At 46.1% G+C, this 16,656-nt stretch overlaps 1 protein-coding gene across 1 annotated transcript in view; it reads right to left on the bottom strand.

Moving 5' to 3' along the window:
* Nucleotides 1-16,656, bottom strand: part of LOC143139493 (uncharacterized) — a gene marked incomplete at its 5' end in the record, with an annotated part of 60,540 nt that overhangs the window by 35,918 nt on the left and 7,966 nt on the right. Inside the window, 7 exons of the mRNA XM_076300080.1 lie at nt 1,812-1,985; nt 5,183-5,456; nt 8,096-8,229; nt 9,800-9,864; nt 10,379-10,416; nt 12,111-12,296; nt 13,712-16,483. Of these exons, the coding sequence (XP_076156195.1) occupies nt 1,812-1,985; nt 5,183-5,456; nt 8,096-8,229; nt 9,800-9,864; nt 10,379-10,416; nt 12,111-12,296; nt 13,712-16,483 (3,643 nt within the window). The remainder of the gene's footprint in view (nt 1-1,811; nt 1,986-5,182; nt 5,457-8,095; nt 8,230-9,799; nt 9,865-10,378; nt 10,417-12,110; nt 12,297-13,711; nt 16,484-16,656) is intronic.

The following is a 16,656-nucleotide window of genomic DNA, read 5'->3' as shown; positions in this document are numbered from 1 at the left end:
TAATTTGTTTGATTATAAAATTATTTTGAATTCTATTAAATATATCATAAAATTGTGTCCACGAATATGCATGCAGCACTGTTACCCTGTTGCCTGGCAGACAAAGGGTTCAAATATTATGTCATATTGGACACAGGAAATGACATCATCAAACCATTTTCAAAAACCATGGTTAGACCAAAGGTGAGTGCCCTTTTGGATTTTTTAGATATTTTCAAACTTTTCTGGGATAATAGAGTGTGTCTAGCATAACCACACAACACTGTTACTCATATTTTAGGAATAATGTTGAATAATTAAAATTTTTATTTTCTGTATTTGTAAAACCTCATTGGTACTTGACCTTGGTATAATAGCTACATTTCACAGCTAGCTTCTATTCTTGAGGGAAAGGCTATATAATAGGATTCGCAACCCTGTTACTGTAATTAGAGTGATAGGGTTATTATTATAGTTAAAGGAAAATTCCGGTTTTTAGCACTTTAAGGCCCTTTTCTGGTTTGTTTTGGATGAACTAGAGTGGTGGACACCGAAATTTTGACGATTGGTCCTGTCTCGACTTTTCTGACTCGTTTTGAATCGCCTTTTCACCTCTCAGGGTGGCTGGCAATGGGCATACTGTAGTAGGCTACTCAAACATGTTCTAAAACAACCCTTAACGTTCATTTTCAAAACTGTGCAACTCACCGAGTGGTTAGTGGTGTGCGCTGATGTTCCAAAACAAGTAGCGTAGCAAAATACAGTTTCTGTCGTCTTTTATTTGGCATTTTGTAAAATCCCATTGATTTCTGTTGGAAGACTCATTGCACGTTGATATTACTACTGCACCACCGTCTATGCTTCAGGTTCAAATACGAATCATACATTGCGCCGATATATTTGCTTTTAATAGTCAACGAACTCCACTAACCACTCGGTGAGTTGCACAGTTTTGAAAACGAACGTTAAGGGTTGTTTTAGGACATGTTTGAGTAGCCTACTACAGTATGCCCATTGCCAGCCACCCTGAGAAGTGAAAAGGCGATTCAAAACGAGTCAGAAAAGTCGAGACAGGACCGATCGTCAAAATTTCGGTGTCCACCACTCTAGTTCATCCAAAACAAACCAGAAAAGGGCCTTAAAGTGCTAAAAAACGGAATTTTCCTCTAACAGGGTTTTGAGTGTTTGATGTTGAGTGACATTGTAAAAATTAATTTATTTGTATAATTTAACATAATTTACATTCACTCTTTTGAATTGGTAACAGGGTTGGTAATTGGTAACAGGGTTGCGTGTTGTTATATATGCAGCAAATAAAACATATGGGGGTGGGGGGGATATATTTCTATACTTCTTAAATATTCAAAAGAAAATGTTAAAATAAAACATCTTTTTTAAGAAGTCTATCTGCCTAAAATGTCCCCTAATCCTAGAATGTCCCAATTATGAAAACAACATGATCCAGATACATATTTTCTTGTGAAAACAACATAGTCCAGATACGTATTCTCTTGTGAAAACAACATAGTCCAGATACATATTCTCTTGTGAAAACAACATAGTCCAGATACGTATTCAAATGTGCCCAGTGCTCTCCCTTTGTCTTGAGTTATATTACTATTTTGCACCCCTTTGCTTATCAGAGGGTAAATACTATTTTGCACACTTTTATTTCATTTTACAATTGATAGTGGGTTTCCAAAATTATTAGAATTAGAATTAATAGAATTGTTTTAAATAATCGTGACCTCAATATTGTCCAAAATTGTTGTGATTTTTGCCCCATACTCTCTCATTGGGTGATGCCTGAGGGGGCGGGCGAGTAACCTTACTCTCTCATTGGGTGATGCCTGAGGGGGCGGGCTGTACAGCGGCAGTGGTGGCTTCTCCAGGTGGGCATCGCCAGCAGTCGCTGTGGATGCAGCGGGCACCGTGGCAACAGAAGCCTGGGAGCTCGCCACGGCAACAGAGCGCACCAGAGATGCTGAAAGAGGCTCTAGCTTGATCTAGATAGATATAAGAGAGAGAAGGAGGGAGAGCGGGAGAGGGGGAGAGAGAAGGAGGAAGAGAGAGAGGGAGAAAGAGAGGGTAGGAGAGAGAGAGGGTAGGAGAGAGAGGGAAGAAAAGAGAAAAAGGGAGGAAGAGAGAGAGGGAGGGAAAGAGAGGGAGGGAGGGAGGGGGAGAGAGAGAAGGAGAGAGGGGGGGCAGAAGGAGGGAGAGAAAAGGAGAGAGAGGGGGGCATGGGATGGAGAAACCAGCAGGACATTAAGGACATTTAGAAATATCAATATCACCTCCTCATACATACATACACACACACACACACACACACGTGCTGACATATACACAGACACACACACATATACACATGCTGATACACACGCTGACATACACACACACACACACACAAACACACGCTGACATATACACACACACACACACACACTGACACACATATAGACATACACACAAGCAACAGACCACTTGGGAAAAAAGAAGAAAAACATGGATGCACAGACAATGTACACACACACACACACACACACACACACACACACAAACAGGGCCATGAGACACACACATGGAAACACAAACACACATGGAAACACACACATATTCAGCACACATACACACATGGAAACACACACATTCAGCACACACACACACACACACATTCACATCACATATCTGATTTCATGCCCTGATTACATTCATCTGTTATACACAGGCACATGCAAATGCACTACACTCACACAGATGTACAGTCATATACACACACACAGACACACATGCAGACACACACACACACACACACACAGACATTTAGACACACACAGACTTTCAGACACACACAGACACACACACACACATTCAGACACACACACACTTTAAGACACAGACACACACAGCTTCTTTCTATGACTCCGATAAAATAATGTTACTGTTTACTCTGTACTATTCAGACTACTGATCACAGGAAACACTCATGCACTGAAAATGAATGCGTCTCCAGTTCTGTGTGTGTGTGTGTGTGTGTGTGTGTGTGTGTGTGTATAACCCTGATAAGTCACATCTGGTTAGGTCTGGTTTTGAAGAAAGATGCTCAGACAGTTACTGATCTTAAAAAGCTAGAAGCAACTGCTCCAACACACACATGCCATGAGAGATGCCCAGTGTCAACCACACATAAACAACCACACACAAACAACCACACACAAACAACCACACACAAACAACCACACACACACACAAACACACAAAGGTGACCCAGTTCAGTCACAGTGCTGTTGGTATCCTCTCATTCTCTCAGCTCTACTCTCTCTCTCTCTCTCTCTCTCTCTCTCTCTCACACACACACACACGTTTTCCAACGACTGTGGTAACCACAACCCTACGTTGCCCTCATCACAGGATGCACATGTCAGAATGTCACAAGAGCAGTTAATGAGCAGCACACAGCCTGGGCCAATCAGACTGCTTCAGCCAATCAGAACACCCGTTCATGCGCTTTCTGATCTGTCGTCCAATCGGAAGCTGCGGGTTGGCACCATGAGCAAGGGCTCTTACTTGCTCTCCCTGTGGTTGCTCTAGAGTTACAGGGGTGGGCTCTGTGACAGCAGTGGGTGGGACTTCCTGCTCTAGTTCCTGTTAGGGATAGGATGGTGTCACTCATGGAACAGGAAGTAGAGAGAGCCAACTCTCTGAGTTTTCTCACTCTCTATGTCTACAATACAGGCCTGTGTGTGTGTGTGTGTGCATAGAGATGAGGGTGTGTCTATGGGTTTGCGAGCGTGTGTGTTAGCCTGGGTGAATTTGAATGCTCTGCAGGTCCATCTGGAAAGAATTCCATTGATGCCCCTTTCCAAATCACCAAAAACCCAGGACCCAATCACAATCGCTTATTCAGCATGGGGCGGGCTTTATATGATGACAGATAGAGCAGAGTGTTCAGCACAACCAATGGCTGTGCTGTGATGGTGACAGCATTAAACAGATATGGATGTGTATTTTGAAAATTTCATGATTTACTGCTCCAATTTAAGCTTAATTTGGTAAGAGTTTAATTCAATTTAAGCTTAATTTCACGACTTAATTGACTGACGACTTTGCCGGAAGTTGGAAGTCAAAGAAGACCCTGCTTCAATCTCAACTGAGATTTGAGAAGAAGTTTGGCGTCAACCAGGTTGTGTGTGTGTCAGAGGCGATTGCTCGAAGACCACAGGGGAAGCTCAGCCTCCTCTAAAATGTCACGGAAAATTGCATCAAATAATACTGTATTACATTAGCCTACTATTCCAACTAGAACATGCTAAAAACGTGTTCAACTTCATGGCTAGTTCGTTCAATAAGGTTTTGCCGGTCATCTATTGTGATTTCGCACCCCTACCACATTGCTGTGACGACACAATCCATCAAAAACCCATAGACACTCGGCTTCATTGGACTTTCAATGGCACTATAAAGTGGGCTGATCTCAGTGCAGAAAAGCTACATGTTTATCATTTCCAGGGAAGCCCGGTGTCTCTGGGAGTGAATGAGGCAGTGGGATGGCCCGGACGCCGAGCTTCTGTATGATGATTGGAGGAACCGTCATAGTGGCTGGACTCTTTTTGATTGACAGCATAATGTTGCGATCGGACAGGAAGACAGGTTTCAAGTTCAGGGATGTGTTAACGTTAGCAGGTGAAGTCGAGGGGCAAGGGAAGTTGCAGCTCAAATTCTCATATATTTGAGAGCAATACAGTAGCTTTCTATTTGTTTTAGTACATATCCTACTGTAAATAAAACCGTAATGTGGAGTTAGAGTTTGTGACTTGCTTTTGTTTCAGTTGTGTATTTAGGCTACGTTGTAGCCAGATAGCTTGCTAACATTATACCTGTGTAGCCTGGCTACATTATGCTAATGTTTACTTGAATTTTAAAAGTCATTTGATAGTCTTCACCTCCAGGGGAGATTCAAAACAAAACAGAGAAGGCAGATGAAAATACAGAATCCAGAATACGTATACTGTTTGGTCTACTCTGGGTTTTGGGATAATTTTTGCCCTCAAAGAACAATATAGCACCTTAATAATATTAATTTAATAATTGACCATTTTTATCAGCGCTTCCCCTATTCCAAAGAGCAGCAATCGCCACTGGTCTGTGTGTGTGTGTGTGTGCGCGTGTTCCTCCTTTGAAAAAAGTAGTATCATCATCTCACCTTTAGCACCTCCTCTTGTGTGATTGGCTGAGTCTGGAAGCGGGCTTGTCCACGGCGGGCTTTGGCGTCAGGGGGGCGGGCTCCAGCCTGTGATATGCGGTTGAACAGCGCCATCTTCTCAGCAAGGCTGAGAGTCGATATGTCAGGCTCATCTGGCCCCGCCTCTTCCGCATCTGGTCCCGCCTCTTCCTCACCAGGCACCACCTCTCTGGGCAGAGCCTCTTTCTCTTGTTCCTTTGAGGTCGAACCATGAGCTGAAGCAGCAGCTTGTAGGCTAACACAAACACATGGATACACACACACACACACACACCCTTTAATTCATAATTTTGGGTAGAATATCATGGCAGGATCCACACATTGCTCCAGACTGCCAACTGCAGCTGACACAGAGCAGCACTTTGCAAATAAGTTAGCCTTTAGGTCAATTAGTTAGCCTTTAGCTCAATTAGTTAGCCTTTAGTTTAATTAGTTAGCCTTTAGTTTTAGTTAGCTTTTAGTTTAATTACTTAGCCTTTAGTTTTAGTTGCCTTTAGTTTTAGTTAACCTTTAGTTTAATTAGTTAGCCTTTAGTTTAATTAGTCATCATTTAGCTTAATTAGTTAGCCTTTAGTTTAATTAGTTAGCCTTTCATTTTAGTTAGGCTTTAGTTTAATTAGTTAGCCTTTAGTTTTAGTTGCCTTTAGTTTTAGTTAACCTTTAGTTTAATTAGTTAGCCTTTAGCTTAATTAGTTAGCTTTTAGTTTAATTAGTCATCATTTAGCTTAATTAGCTAGCCTTTAGTTTAATTAGTTAGCCTTTCGTTTTAGTTAGCTTTTGTTTAATTAGTTAGCTTTTAGTTAACCTTTAGTTTAATTAGTTATCTTTTAGTTTTAGTTAGCCTTTAGTTTAATTAGTTAGCCTTTAGTTTTAGTTAGCCTTTAGTTTAATTAGTTAGCCTTTAGTTTTAGTAGCCTTTAGTTTTAGTTAACCTTTAGTTTAATTAGTTAGCCTTTAGTCTTAGTTAGCCTTTAGTTTAATTAGTTAGCCTTTAGTTTAATTAGTTTGTCTTTAGTTTTAGTTAGCCTTTAGTTTAATTAGTTAGCCTTTAGTTTAATTAGTTTGCCTTTAGTTTTAGTTAGCCTTTAGTTTAGTTAGTTAGCCTTTAGTTTAAATTAGCCATTAGTTTAAATTAGTTAGCCTTTAGTTTAATTAGTTTGCCTTTAGTTTAATTAGTTAGCCTTTTCTGTAGTCCACAAACAGACATTTTATGTGCATGGCCCAATCTATCAAAGATTAGGGCATTAATGTTACATTTGTAATAACAGCGGTTGAAGACATTACATTTACTTTTAGTTATTTAGCTGACACGTTCATCCAAAGGGACTTACAGAAAAATAAATCAACATACAGGGCTTGTTTTCTTTCAGCAGTTTTGATGTGTAGCACATATCCATGTAAGAGTCAAAGGAGCAGTCAGTTACCACACACACACACACACACACTCACACACTAGGCTGCACTGAGTGAGGGCCAGGGTACACGTGAGTGTGTGTGTGTGTGCGTGTGTGTGTGTGTGTGGAGGCAGAGGGTGCCAGGCCGGCCGTTGCACAGTCACAACTTCACCAGCAGAGGGCGCCATGGGAGAGCACAGGATTCACACAGATCACAACATGCTGCCTCACAATCAACATGCAACAATCAATCCCCTCACCTCTCTCTCTTTCTCTCTCTCTCACCATTTACAATTTTATAGTTGCTTTATTAGCATGACTGTATGGGAACAGTGTTGCCAAAGCTGTTTTTGATGGTAACATACAACAACATATAACTCATTCTCTCGCTCTCTCTCCTTGCTGCAGTGCATACTAGCTGCACACACACACACACACACACACACACACACACTGGAGTACCTGAAGCTGTTGGTGGTGGTGCTGACTAGAGCAGGGCTGGGGATTCTGGGAAGTGTAGTCTGTACAGGGACCAGGGGCACGGCTGGTGCAGTGCACCTTTACTCAGCAACAAGGAGGAGAGGGCGTCACGGCAGCAAGCAGGGTGCCATGGGAACGGGGACGCATGGGGAAGTGTGGGGTTGGGAAGACAGGTGTTGCCATGGCAACAGGAGCCAGAGGAAGTGGAGGGATAAAGTGGCAGTGGAGGACAGAGAGAGGAGAGAGAGAAGAAGAGAGAGAAGAGAGGAGAGAGAGAGGGAGAGAGAGAGAGAGGGAGAGAGAGAGAGAGAGAGAGAGAGAGAGAGAGAAGAGAGGAGAGAGAGAGGGAGAGAGAGAGAGGGAGAGAGGAGAGAAGAGAGGAGAGAGAGAAGAAGAGAGAGAGAGAAGAAGAGAGAAGAGAGGAGAGAGAGAGGGAGAGAGAGGGAGAGAGAGAAAGAGAGAGGGAGAGAAGAAGGAGAGAGAGAGGGAGAGAGAGGAGAGAGAGAAAGAGAGAGGGAGAGAAGAGAGGAGAGAGAGGAAGGAGAGAAGAAGAGAGAGTGAAAGAGAGAGAGGAGGGAGAGAAGAAGAAGAGAGAGAAGAGAGGAGAGAGAGGGAGAGAGAGAGGGAGAGAGAGAGAGAGAAGAAGGAGAGGAGAGAGAGAGAGAGAGGAAGGAGAGAGGAAGGAGAGAAGAAGAGAGAGTGAAAGAGAGAGAGGAGGGAGAGAAAAAGAAGAGAGAGAAGAGAGGAGAGAGAAGGAGAGGAGAGAGAGAGATAGAGAGAGGGAGAGAGAGAAGAGAGAAGAGAGAGAGAGAGGGAGAGAGGAGGGAGAGAAGAAGAGAGAGAAGAGAGGAGAGAGATAGAAGGGAGAGAGGAGAGAGAGGAGAGGAGAGAGAGAGAAAGAGAGAGAGAGAGGAGGAGGAAAAACAGGTGAAGGGTCACTGGATGCAAGCAGCAGAGAGGGAAAAGTAGTGTGCAGTTGACAGCAGAGGAAGTGACCTACGTGGTGGCGATGACCACTTCCTGTGGGGTGACTGGCTGGGTGTGGGAGCGCTCCAGGGCTCGGCGAAAACGCCGCTCCACGGCTGCATTACGAGACCGAGGCTTCGGGATGACCTCCGCACTCCGCTCCAACTCCTACACACACACACACAGTTACTCAATCTTGCCCAAATGTGCAATCATGTACATAAGTATGTGTATTTGTCTGTGTGTGTGTGTGTGTGTGTGTGTGTGTGAGAGAGAGAGAGTGAGAGTGAGAGTGAGAGTGAGAGAATGTGTGTGTGTGTGTGAGAGTGTATGTGTATATACAGTATACTCTTTTGATCCTGTGAGGGAAATTTGGACTCTGCATTTATCCCAATCCGTTTAGTTAAACTTAGTTTTAGTAAAACACACTCAGCACACAGTGAGGTGAAGCACACACTAATCCCGGCGCAGTGAGCTGCCTGCAACAACAGCGGCGCTCGGGGAGCAGTGAGGGGTTAGGTGCCTTGCTCAATGGCACTTCAGTCGTGCCTACTGGTCGGGGTTCGAACCGGCAACTCTGGTTACAAGTCCGAAGTAGGGCTGTCACTTTACGTTCGAAAATCGATTACACAATCGATTGGACCAAACAACACAAGTTTCCAAAATTAAAATAGGGAATCGATTTTAACCAAATATGTACACTGTTAATTTTAAACGAATTAAACAAATAAACAGGATAGATGTAACAAAATTCACAAACAAGAATATAAGAATATAAAAGAATTCCAAAGTGCAGTAAGCATTGCGAAAGCTAAAAAGAAAATTCCTACCAATTTTACGCACCGAAGAACAGCTGTTTCAATAAGCTGCTGTGCTGCTCGTGTTTTGCCAAAAAATGGAGGACAACGCGATCAACCTGTGCGACATGAGAGAGACGAGTGATAGGCCCCAATAACTTGAGGAGTTCGATGTGGAAGTACTTCGGATTTTTGGTATATCAAACTATGGAGAAGAACAAAGCGGTAGGCTATGCAAACTGTGCAATCGAGTTCTACGTAGGCGAAATTTGTTTCACATTTCTAATCGTAAACACAGACAGCTACGTTGAAGCCTGCTGCAGTCATGTTTGTCACTGATGTAATGGCAGTCCACTCGGCTCGAGAATGTTGCACTCCGGTTTGTCATTGTGCACGAAACTTCACGCCAATAAATTAGAAATATTGCTGGCTTGCGTCTACAAGCGCCCTCTTTACGTTCGACCTAATGCCTGTTAGTTGTTTGTGGATTGGCCTATATTTGGCGTTGAAAATGGAAACGTCTATATAGTTAACATCAAGTAACTATATGCATGTGACAATAAACTTCCTTGTATCCTTGTCTTTAAACATGAAAAATCGATTTTACAATCGATTCAATGAACACTTATGTTTCAAAAATCGAACAGGATATTTTCACAAAAGTGACAGCCCTAGTCCGAAGCGCTAACCAACAGGCCACGGCTGCCCCAATATGTATGTGTGAGAGTGAGTGAGAGAGAGAGAGAGAGAGAGAGAGAGAGTGAGAGTGTGTGTGTGTGTGTGTGTGTGTGTGTGTGTGTGTGTGTGTGTGTGTGTGTGTGTGAGAGAGAGAGTGAGAGTATGTGTGTGGTGTGTGTGTGTGTGTGTGTGTGTGTGTGTGAGAGAGAGAGTGAGAGTATGTGTGTGTGTCTGTGTGTGTGTGTGTGCGCGCAAGTGCCTACCCTGAAGAGGGACCTCTTTGCAGCCACACTCATCTTTGCCCTCTCATCCAACTTTTCCTCATCTGCTGTAAACCAGAAAAACACACACAGATGAGTGAACTACCTGTCTGTCTCTCACTCACTCACACACACACACACACACACACACACACACACACACACACACACACACACACACACACACACACACACACACACACACACACACACCACACACACACTCACTAAGTGAAACTGACACTGATAACAGTACACCAGTGATGGATGGATGATGTATTTTATAGAGAGAAAGGAGGATGATGAGGAGAGAATGAGGAGAAAAGGGAGCAGTGTAAACAAGGAAAAGGGGAAGAGAGGGGGAGAGGAAGAGTGGAGGATGAGAGGAGTGGAAGAGGAGAAGAGGAGGAGGAAGAGAGGAGGGGGAGAGGAGAGGGAGGAGTGGGGGAAGAGGAGGAGAGGAGAGGAGGGGGAGAGGAGGAGAGGAGGAAGAGAGGAGGAGAGGAGGAGGAGGAGGAGAAGAAGAAGAGTGGGGGGGAGGGAGAAGAGGAGGAGGAAGAGGGGAAATACTGAAGAGCTCACCTTCATTGTTCTGGAGTTGAGTAGGACTCAACCGGGACCTGGGGAAACGGAAACACACACACACACACACACACACACACACACACACACAGAGACATCATTTGCACGCAAGATCATGCAGCATCACTGCCAATCCAGTGCTACCCATAACAAAGTATGGAACCCAAGTTCATGTTCAGGTTCAGCCACGGGGTCAGACCTGGTTTTGTAATAGTCCGGCAGCCATGGGGTCAGACCTGGTTTTGTTGGTTAATGTTTTTTTGTTTTTGCAGGATATTGTAGACTACGGGTAGCTCTTTAAGATTTAAGATCTTTAAGACTCTCCGGGAGGGTGCCCGGTGATATCCCTTGGACAATTCTCGATATTAAGCCTTTCTTGTTCAATGTGCTGAATATAAGGCGAGACTCTACAGGTGAATAGGGTAAAAAAAATAACTCGCCGATATCCCTATGAAACTTCCCCAGTTGATTACTTACATTAATATGAAAAAGAAATGTATTACAAGTTTTCTGTAATTTAATGTTTAAATACAAGTATGAAAAAGCCCAATGTGCCAAAATCACGGAAAAAAAATAGGAAATACCTCTAATTTCAGGGTGAGTACTCATATCAAATGCAAATCAGCTAAAATAGAATGTACTAAAATACAGTTTGCTGTGTGATAGACATCGCCTGTAATAATTCTGAATATGCACACGTTTCCTCTAGTATTGGTTCTGATCATAGTCCAGTTCCGGCTCCTTTGTTCTAGAACATCCTATATGGAAGAATATTAGACTCAAATGTTTTGTACGTGTGTATCACGTTTTGAAACTGTAGAAATTATTTGTAACTGTAAAAATGATCTGTACAAGTAATTGTCAATATTACAAATATGCCCAACACTTACAATCTATTCTACAGGTACGGATCGGTTTTACAGCTACAAATCATCCTACAGTTAAAAATATTTTACCATTACAAATATATTCTACAATTACAAATCAATATTCTACGCACAAAAAGCTGTCCTAGAGTTACAAATCTTTTCTGCAGGTGCACAGACTTATGCACCACCTTAGGGATGAGAAGCATCTCATATGTATTGTGTGTGTGTGTATCAGGATTTGTAACTGTAAAACAGATTTGTGATTTAACAAAAAAATAACACAAACGATTTTAAGTATTAGTCATATGTCCTTCACTTACAAATATATTCCACAGGTACTAAACCTTCCACAGTTGTTGTCACGAAGCTATTCTGCCATTACGAATCTCTGGCCGCTCGCACAAGTACATTTTCTGCAAGTACAAATACTTTTGAGACTGTTCTGGCACTTCCTGTTGAAAGGCCAATGGCGATGCTCAGGTTTGGTATGCTCAGGCCAAGCTCACCGAAAAAGAAGGGCCTGTTCTTCTTCAGTGAGTTTTTTTTTTAGCAGTTTTTAGCATATTCCAAACTAAGTGCATTACCACCACCACAATGGCAAGTGTACCCCTCAACCTCGTAATGGGCGTCGGGTGAATAAGGCCAAAAGGCACCGCTACCTGCCCCCCCCCCCCACCCCCAACATGAGGCCAAAAGGCACCGCTATCTGGCCCCCCCCCCCCCCCAACATGAGGCCAAAAAGCACCGTTATCTGGCTCCCCTCTAACATGAGGTCAGATCTTCTCTACAAAATACTTTCTACACAAACATAAAATAAACTCTAAATAGTCTGAGATGCGATATGACATCTCCTCCTGCTGTACCTGTCGGACTCCAGCCGTTCGGCAGAGGTGATTGGCTGAGTGTGGAACCTCTCTGAGGACTTCCTGTCGTCTCCCGGGGTGATGTATCGGCGGGGGCGACGAGTGCCTCTCTCCCAATCAGCCGTCGGCATCTCGCCCTCCGCCGCCACGGCAACCACCGCTGCCGCCGGGTCCACCTTCACATCACTGAGAAGAGGGAGAGAGAGAGAGAGAGAGAGGGAGAGAGAGAGAGAGAGGGAGAGAGGGGAGGGAGAGAGGGAGGGAGGGAGAGAGGGAGGGAGAGAGGGAGGGGAGGGAGAGAGAGAGAGGGGAGGGAGAGAGGGAGGGAGAGAGGGAGGGAGGGAGAGAGGGGAGGGAGAGAGGGAGGGAGGAAGGATGGAGGGAGGGGGGAGTGGGGGAAAGAGAGCCAGGAAAGGAGAGATAAAAGAAGTAACAAAACAGGAGGGAGAGAAAGAGGCCCAGGGTGAAAGGTTACAAAACAGAAGTGTACTGAACACTGAAAATACTCTAATCGCATGCGGATGAGGATTTAAGTCATTCCCAGGGATGATGAGGGATAAGGATTTGAACTCTTACTCAAACCCAAGGCCACCAGTCAAGATCCAGCCAGCAATTATACACACACACAATCGTTAAGGTCATCCAGGACATGTCCACACACTTACATTTTGTATCATATAGTGTTATGATACAACACACACAGTACCCAGTACCACACCATGCAGCTGAATCTGACCATCTGTAACAGTACTCAGGTCATGTTCACACACTCACGTTCACATCTGAGACAAGTGTTATGTTACGAGATTAGCAACATCCAGTTTGACCCAGTATGTAGCAGTAGTTAGCACTCAGAGAGGTGAAGTAAAGTACTTGGTATTTAACAGACACTTTTATCCAAAGAGTCACAACAGCGGGTTCGGAGGTTGCACCCAGGACGCTACTACTATCGCTGTTATTATAATTATCGCTGCTACTATCGCTGCTGCTATCACTGCTACAATCGCTGCTACTATCGCTGCTACTATCGCTGCTACCATCACTGCTACCATCACTGCTACTATCTCTGCTTCACAAAGCAGCTCAACAGTCTGGTGCTTCTCTCTGGATAAGGATATCTGTTTAAGGCTGTTGCTTCCTAACAGGTTGCTTCCTATTCTAAATAAACAACCTATAATATTACATCAGTGTGCACTGGGGATCTGTACTTTTGAAGTCTGATATTCCTGCATATCACCAGCACCTGGGATTCTGTCTTATCTGTTAAAGTATTTCAGTTCAGAAAGGTTCCATCTAAATTATGCAAATAACCATTACGAGCACAACCTGCTAACAAACAACAGTGACCTATAAGACTAAAATTAGCATGTTATGTAGTTATATGTAGATCGGTTAATGTATTGCACAAATGAATTGTCCAATGAACAGCATGCCATGTTACATATAGCATGCTTCACCACATCTTCATCATGAGCATTTACACATGCCGGACTGCATCAGTGTCCAAGGTATGACTCGGCATTCCAGCATGCTGCGCTGCATCACCATCTGTAGCATGACTCAGCGTTTCAGTCAGCGGTTTGTCATGCTGCTCCACCTACAGCTCGGGTCGGCGTCCGGAGGCGTTCTCCAGGTACGAGTGTCTCAGCTTTGCTACGGAGACCCGCGTGTCCAGGCCTCCCACCTCGCCATTGGCCACTCCGCCCGTCTCCCTGGCAACAGGCCCCACCGTAGCTGCCTCCCGGGTGGCGGCGCGCTCCAGGCTTCGGTACACGGCGGAGCGTTGAGTCACCCCGATGTCAGACATGGAGCGCATGCGGATCTTGGGCTTGAGCTCCCCGCCAGACCGCCGCTGTCTCTCTGGCGGGGAGGCGGGGCTTCTAGGGGAAGCTACACTTCTGTCCTCCTCATTGGCTGGCTGGAGTTGAGGGGGCGTGGTGTCCATTAGGGTTTCATCGGCGATGTCTTGACTGCCCAGTGGTTGCCCATGGTCTCGCATCTCCCAGTCCTCTTCTGACTGATTCTGGCTGATTCTCCTCACGCGACTGGTTTGCCCTTCCTCCTCTGATTGGCTCACTGTCCTCACACGACGGGCTTCTCCATCCTCCTGGCTGATTCGTCTCCTCCTTACGGGTGCCTCCTTTTCATCCGATTGGCTGATCCTCCTCCTCCGAACATGTCCTTCTCCCTCATCTGATTGGCTAATCCTCCTCCTCCTGCCTTGGCCCTCCAGCTCATCTGACTGGCCAATCCTGGGACTGCCCTGTTCATCTGACTGGCCAATCCTGGGACTGCGCTGTTCATCTCCTTGGGAACGTGCGGGATCATCACTGCTTCGCTCACGACGACGGATCTCAGAGGGGAGAACGGCCTTCCTGCTCCGGAGCAGTCCCTCGGTGTGCTGGTCAGTTCGGACCCCTTGTTGCAGTTCCGCTTTCTGAGGTTCTCCTCCCTGAGGTTCTCTCTGGGGTTCTGCTCTTTGTGGTTCTCTATGACATTCCCCTCTGTGAGGTTCTCCTCTCTTATGTTCTCTTGTCTCAGGTTCTCCTCTTTGAAGTTCTGTCTCAGGTTCTCCTCTCAGGGGTTTTCTCTGAAGTTCTCCTCTCTGGGGTTCTCCTGTCTCTGGTTGTCCTCTTTGGGGGTCTCTCAGAGGTTCTCCTTGCTGAGTTTCTCCATGAGGAGGAGGCCCCACTCTATGGGGCTCCCCTCTCAGGATTTCCCTTTTCTGATGTTCTCCCTCCTTGGACTCCTTGGACTCTCCCCTTTTGTGTTCTGCTCTTTGAGGTTCCGGTCTTGAGGATTCTATCTGAAAATCCCCCCTTGAGACCTCCATCCGCCGTGTCTCTGCTCCGTGGGGTACCCATGTTTGATAGTCCCCTCTGTGGGCATCTCTTCTCTGATGGTCCTCCCCTCTTTGACCCAGGCCACTTTGAGGCTCTCCCCCATAGTGATCCCTCCTCTGATGGTCTTCTCTCTGGGTCTCAGCTCTATGGGGCTCTACCCCATAGTGATCCCGCCTCTGATGGTCTTCTCTCTGGGTCTCAGCTCTTTGAGGTTCCCTTCTCTGAAAGTCCACTTGTTGAGGTTCCTTCCTTTGATAGTTGTGTCGTTGAGGTTCTTGTTGAGGCTCCCTCCTTTGGTAGTCTTCTTTTTGTGGTTCTTGCTGTCGAAGATCTCTTTGAGGTTCCCTCCGGTGGTAATCGTCTTGTTGAGAGTCCCTTCTTTGACAGTCGTGTTGTTGAGGTTTCCTTATTTGATAATCTTGTCGTTGAGGTTCCCTCCTCTGGTAGTCTTCTCTTTGTGGTTCTCTGTGTTGAAGGTCTTTCTGAAGCTCCCTCCTTTGATAGTTGTGTTGTTGAGGTTCTCTCGTCTGGTAGTCTGTGCTAGTCCTGTGCCGGAACTCTCCCGGGCCCACCACATGCCTCACAGAGGAGGAAAATGGGTAGCCCTGAGGTTCCGCGGGCCCTGCAGGGGCGTGTGGTGGAAGCGAGGCCTGTGGGACATGGTGGGCTGTGTAACTAGGAACCTGAGCAGGAGGTTGGGCTGCGTAACTAGGAACCTGAGCAGGAGGTTGGGCTGCGTAACTAGGAACCTGAGCAGGGGGTTGGGGTGTGTGGCCGTGAGCCTGGGCAGGAGGGTGTTTGTAAGAGGTGAAGTGTGGATCCGTGGGATGAGCAATGCTGAAGGACAGCTGATGTGGAGCATTCCCAGGTCTCAGTGAGGGGTGCTGGTTGTCGTGGTGACCGTAGGGGGGTCTCTGCAGGTCTCTGTGGGAGGGGGCAGGAGGCGGAGCAAGGTGCGGGACGGGAGGAGGAGGGGCATCTCGATGATGAGCAGGGAGGTGCCCATACACCGGCGGGTACCCGATGGTGCCAGGGTAGCCTGGGGGATCGGTGTTAACACCGTGCTGGTAAACTGGCGGCTCAGCGCTCGGCGTGCGCTGGTAGTGGGGGGGTTCAGCGCTCGGGGTTCGCTGGTAGTGGGGGGGTTCAGTGCTCGGCGTGCGCTGGTAGCTTAGGGGTTCATAGCTTGGTGTATGTTGGTAGTGTGGACTATCAACAGCAGGATGGTGTTGGTATCTCGGAGGTTCAGCACTGCCTGTGCGCTGATAGTTTGGGGGTTCAGCACTGCCTGTGCGCTGATAGTTTGGGGGTTCATAGCTGGGGGTTCTCTGGAAGCTGGGGCGCTCTACGCTTCGGGGACGCTGGTGGATTGAGCGCTCGGTGCTGGGGGAGCGCTGGCTACTTCCGTAAGATTCGGAGCGGGGCGCCAGGTATGTGGGGATAACTGTAGGGTGTCGCCGTTGACTTGAGGGATCCGACCCGGCATCTGAACCCCGATCGTCTCTCGCCTGCCTCTCCCTGAACCGGATTCTTCACAGATGAGGAGGAGGACAGAAAGGAGTTTATCACACACACACAGACACACACACATCATTGCCTAGGACACCAAAGAGCAGCTGACCATGTTACAGGCAGGATCACTATCCAGAGTTGTCTGACGTTTGGGCTGCCTTGGACAGAGGTGATGAACCCAGCTTCAGAAA

The sequence above is a fragment of the Alosa pseudoharengus genome, unplaced genomic scaffold (assembly GCF_046254945.1).
Source record: "Alosa pseudoharengus isolate Yale_2024_CS ecotype anadromous, Long Island Sound unplaced genomic scaffold, YU_APseudo_1.1 YU_APseudo_1.1_scf_22, whole genome shotgun sequence".
NCBI classification, from domain to species: domain Eukaryota; kingdom Metazoa; phylum Chordata; class Actinopteri; order Clupeiformes; family Clupeidae; genus Alosa; species Alosa pseudoharengus.
This window is presented reverse-complemented; position numbering and strand designations above follow the sequence as displayed.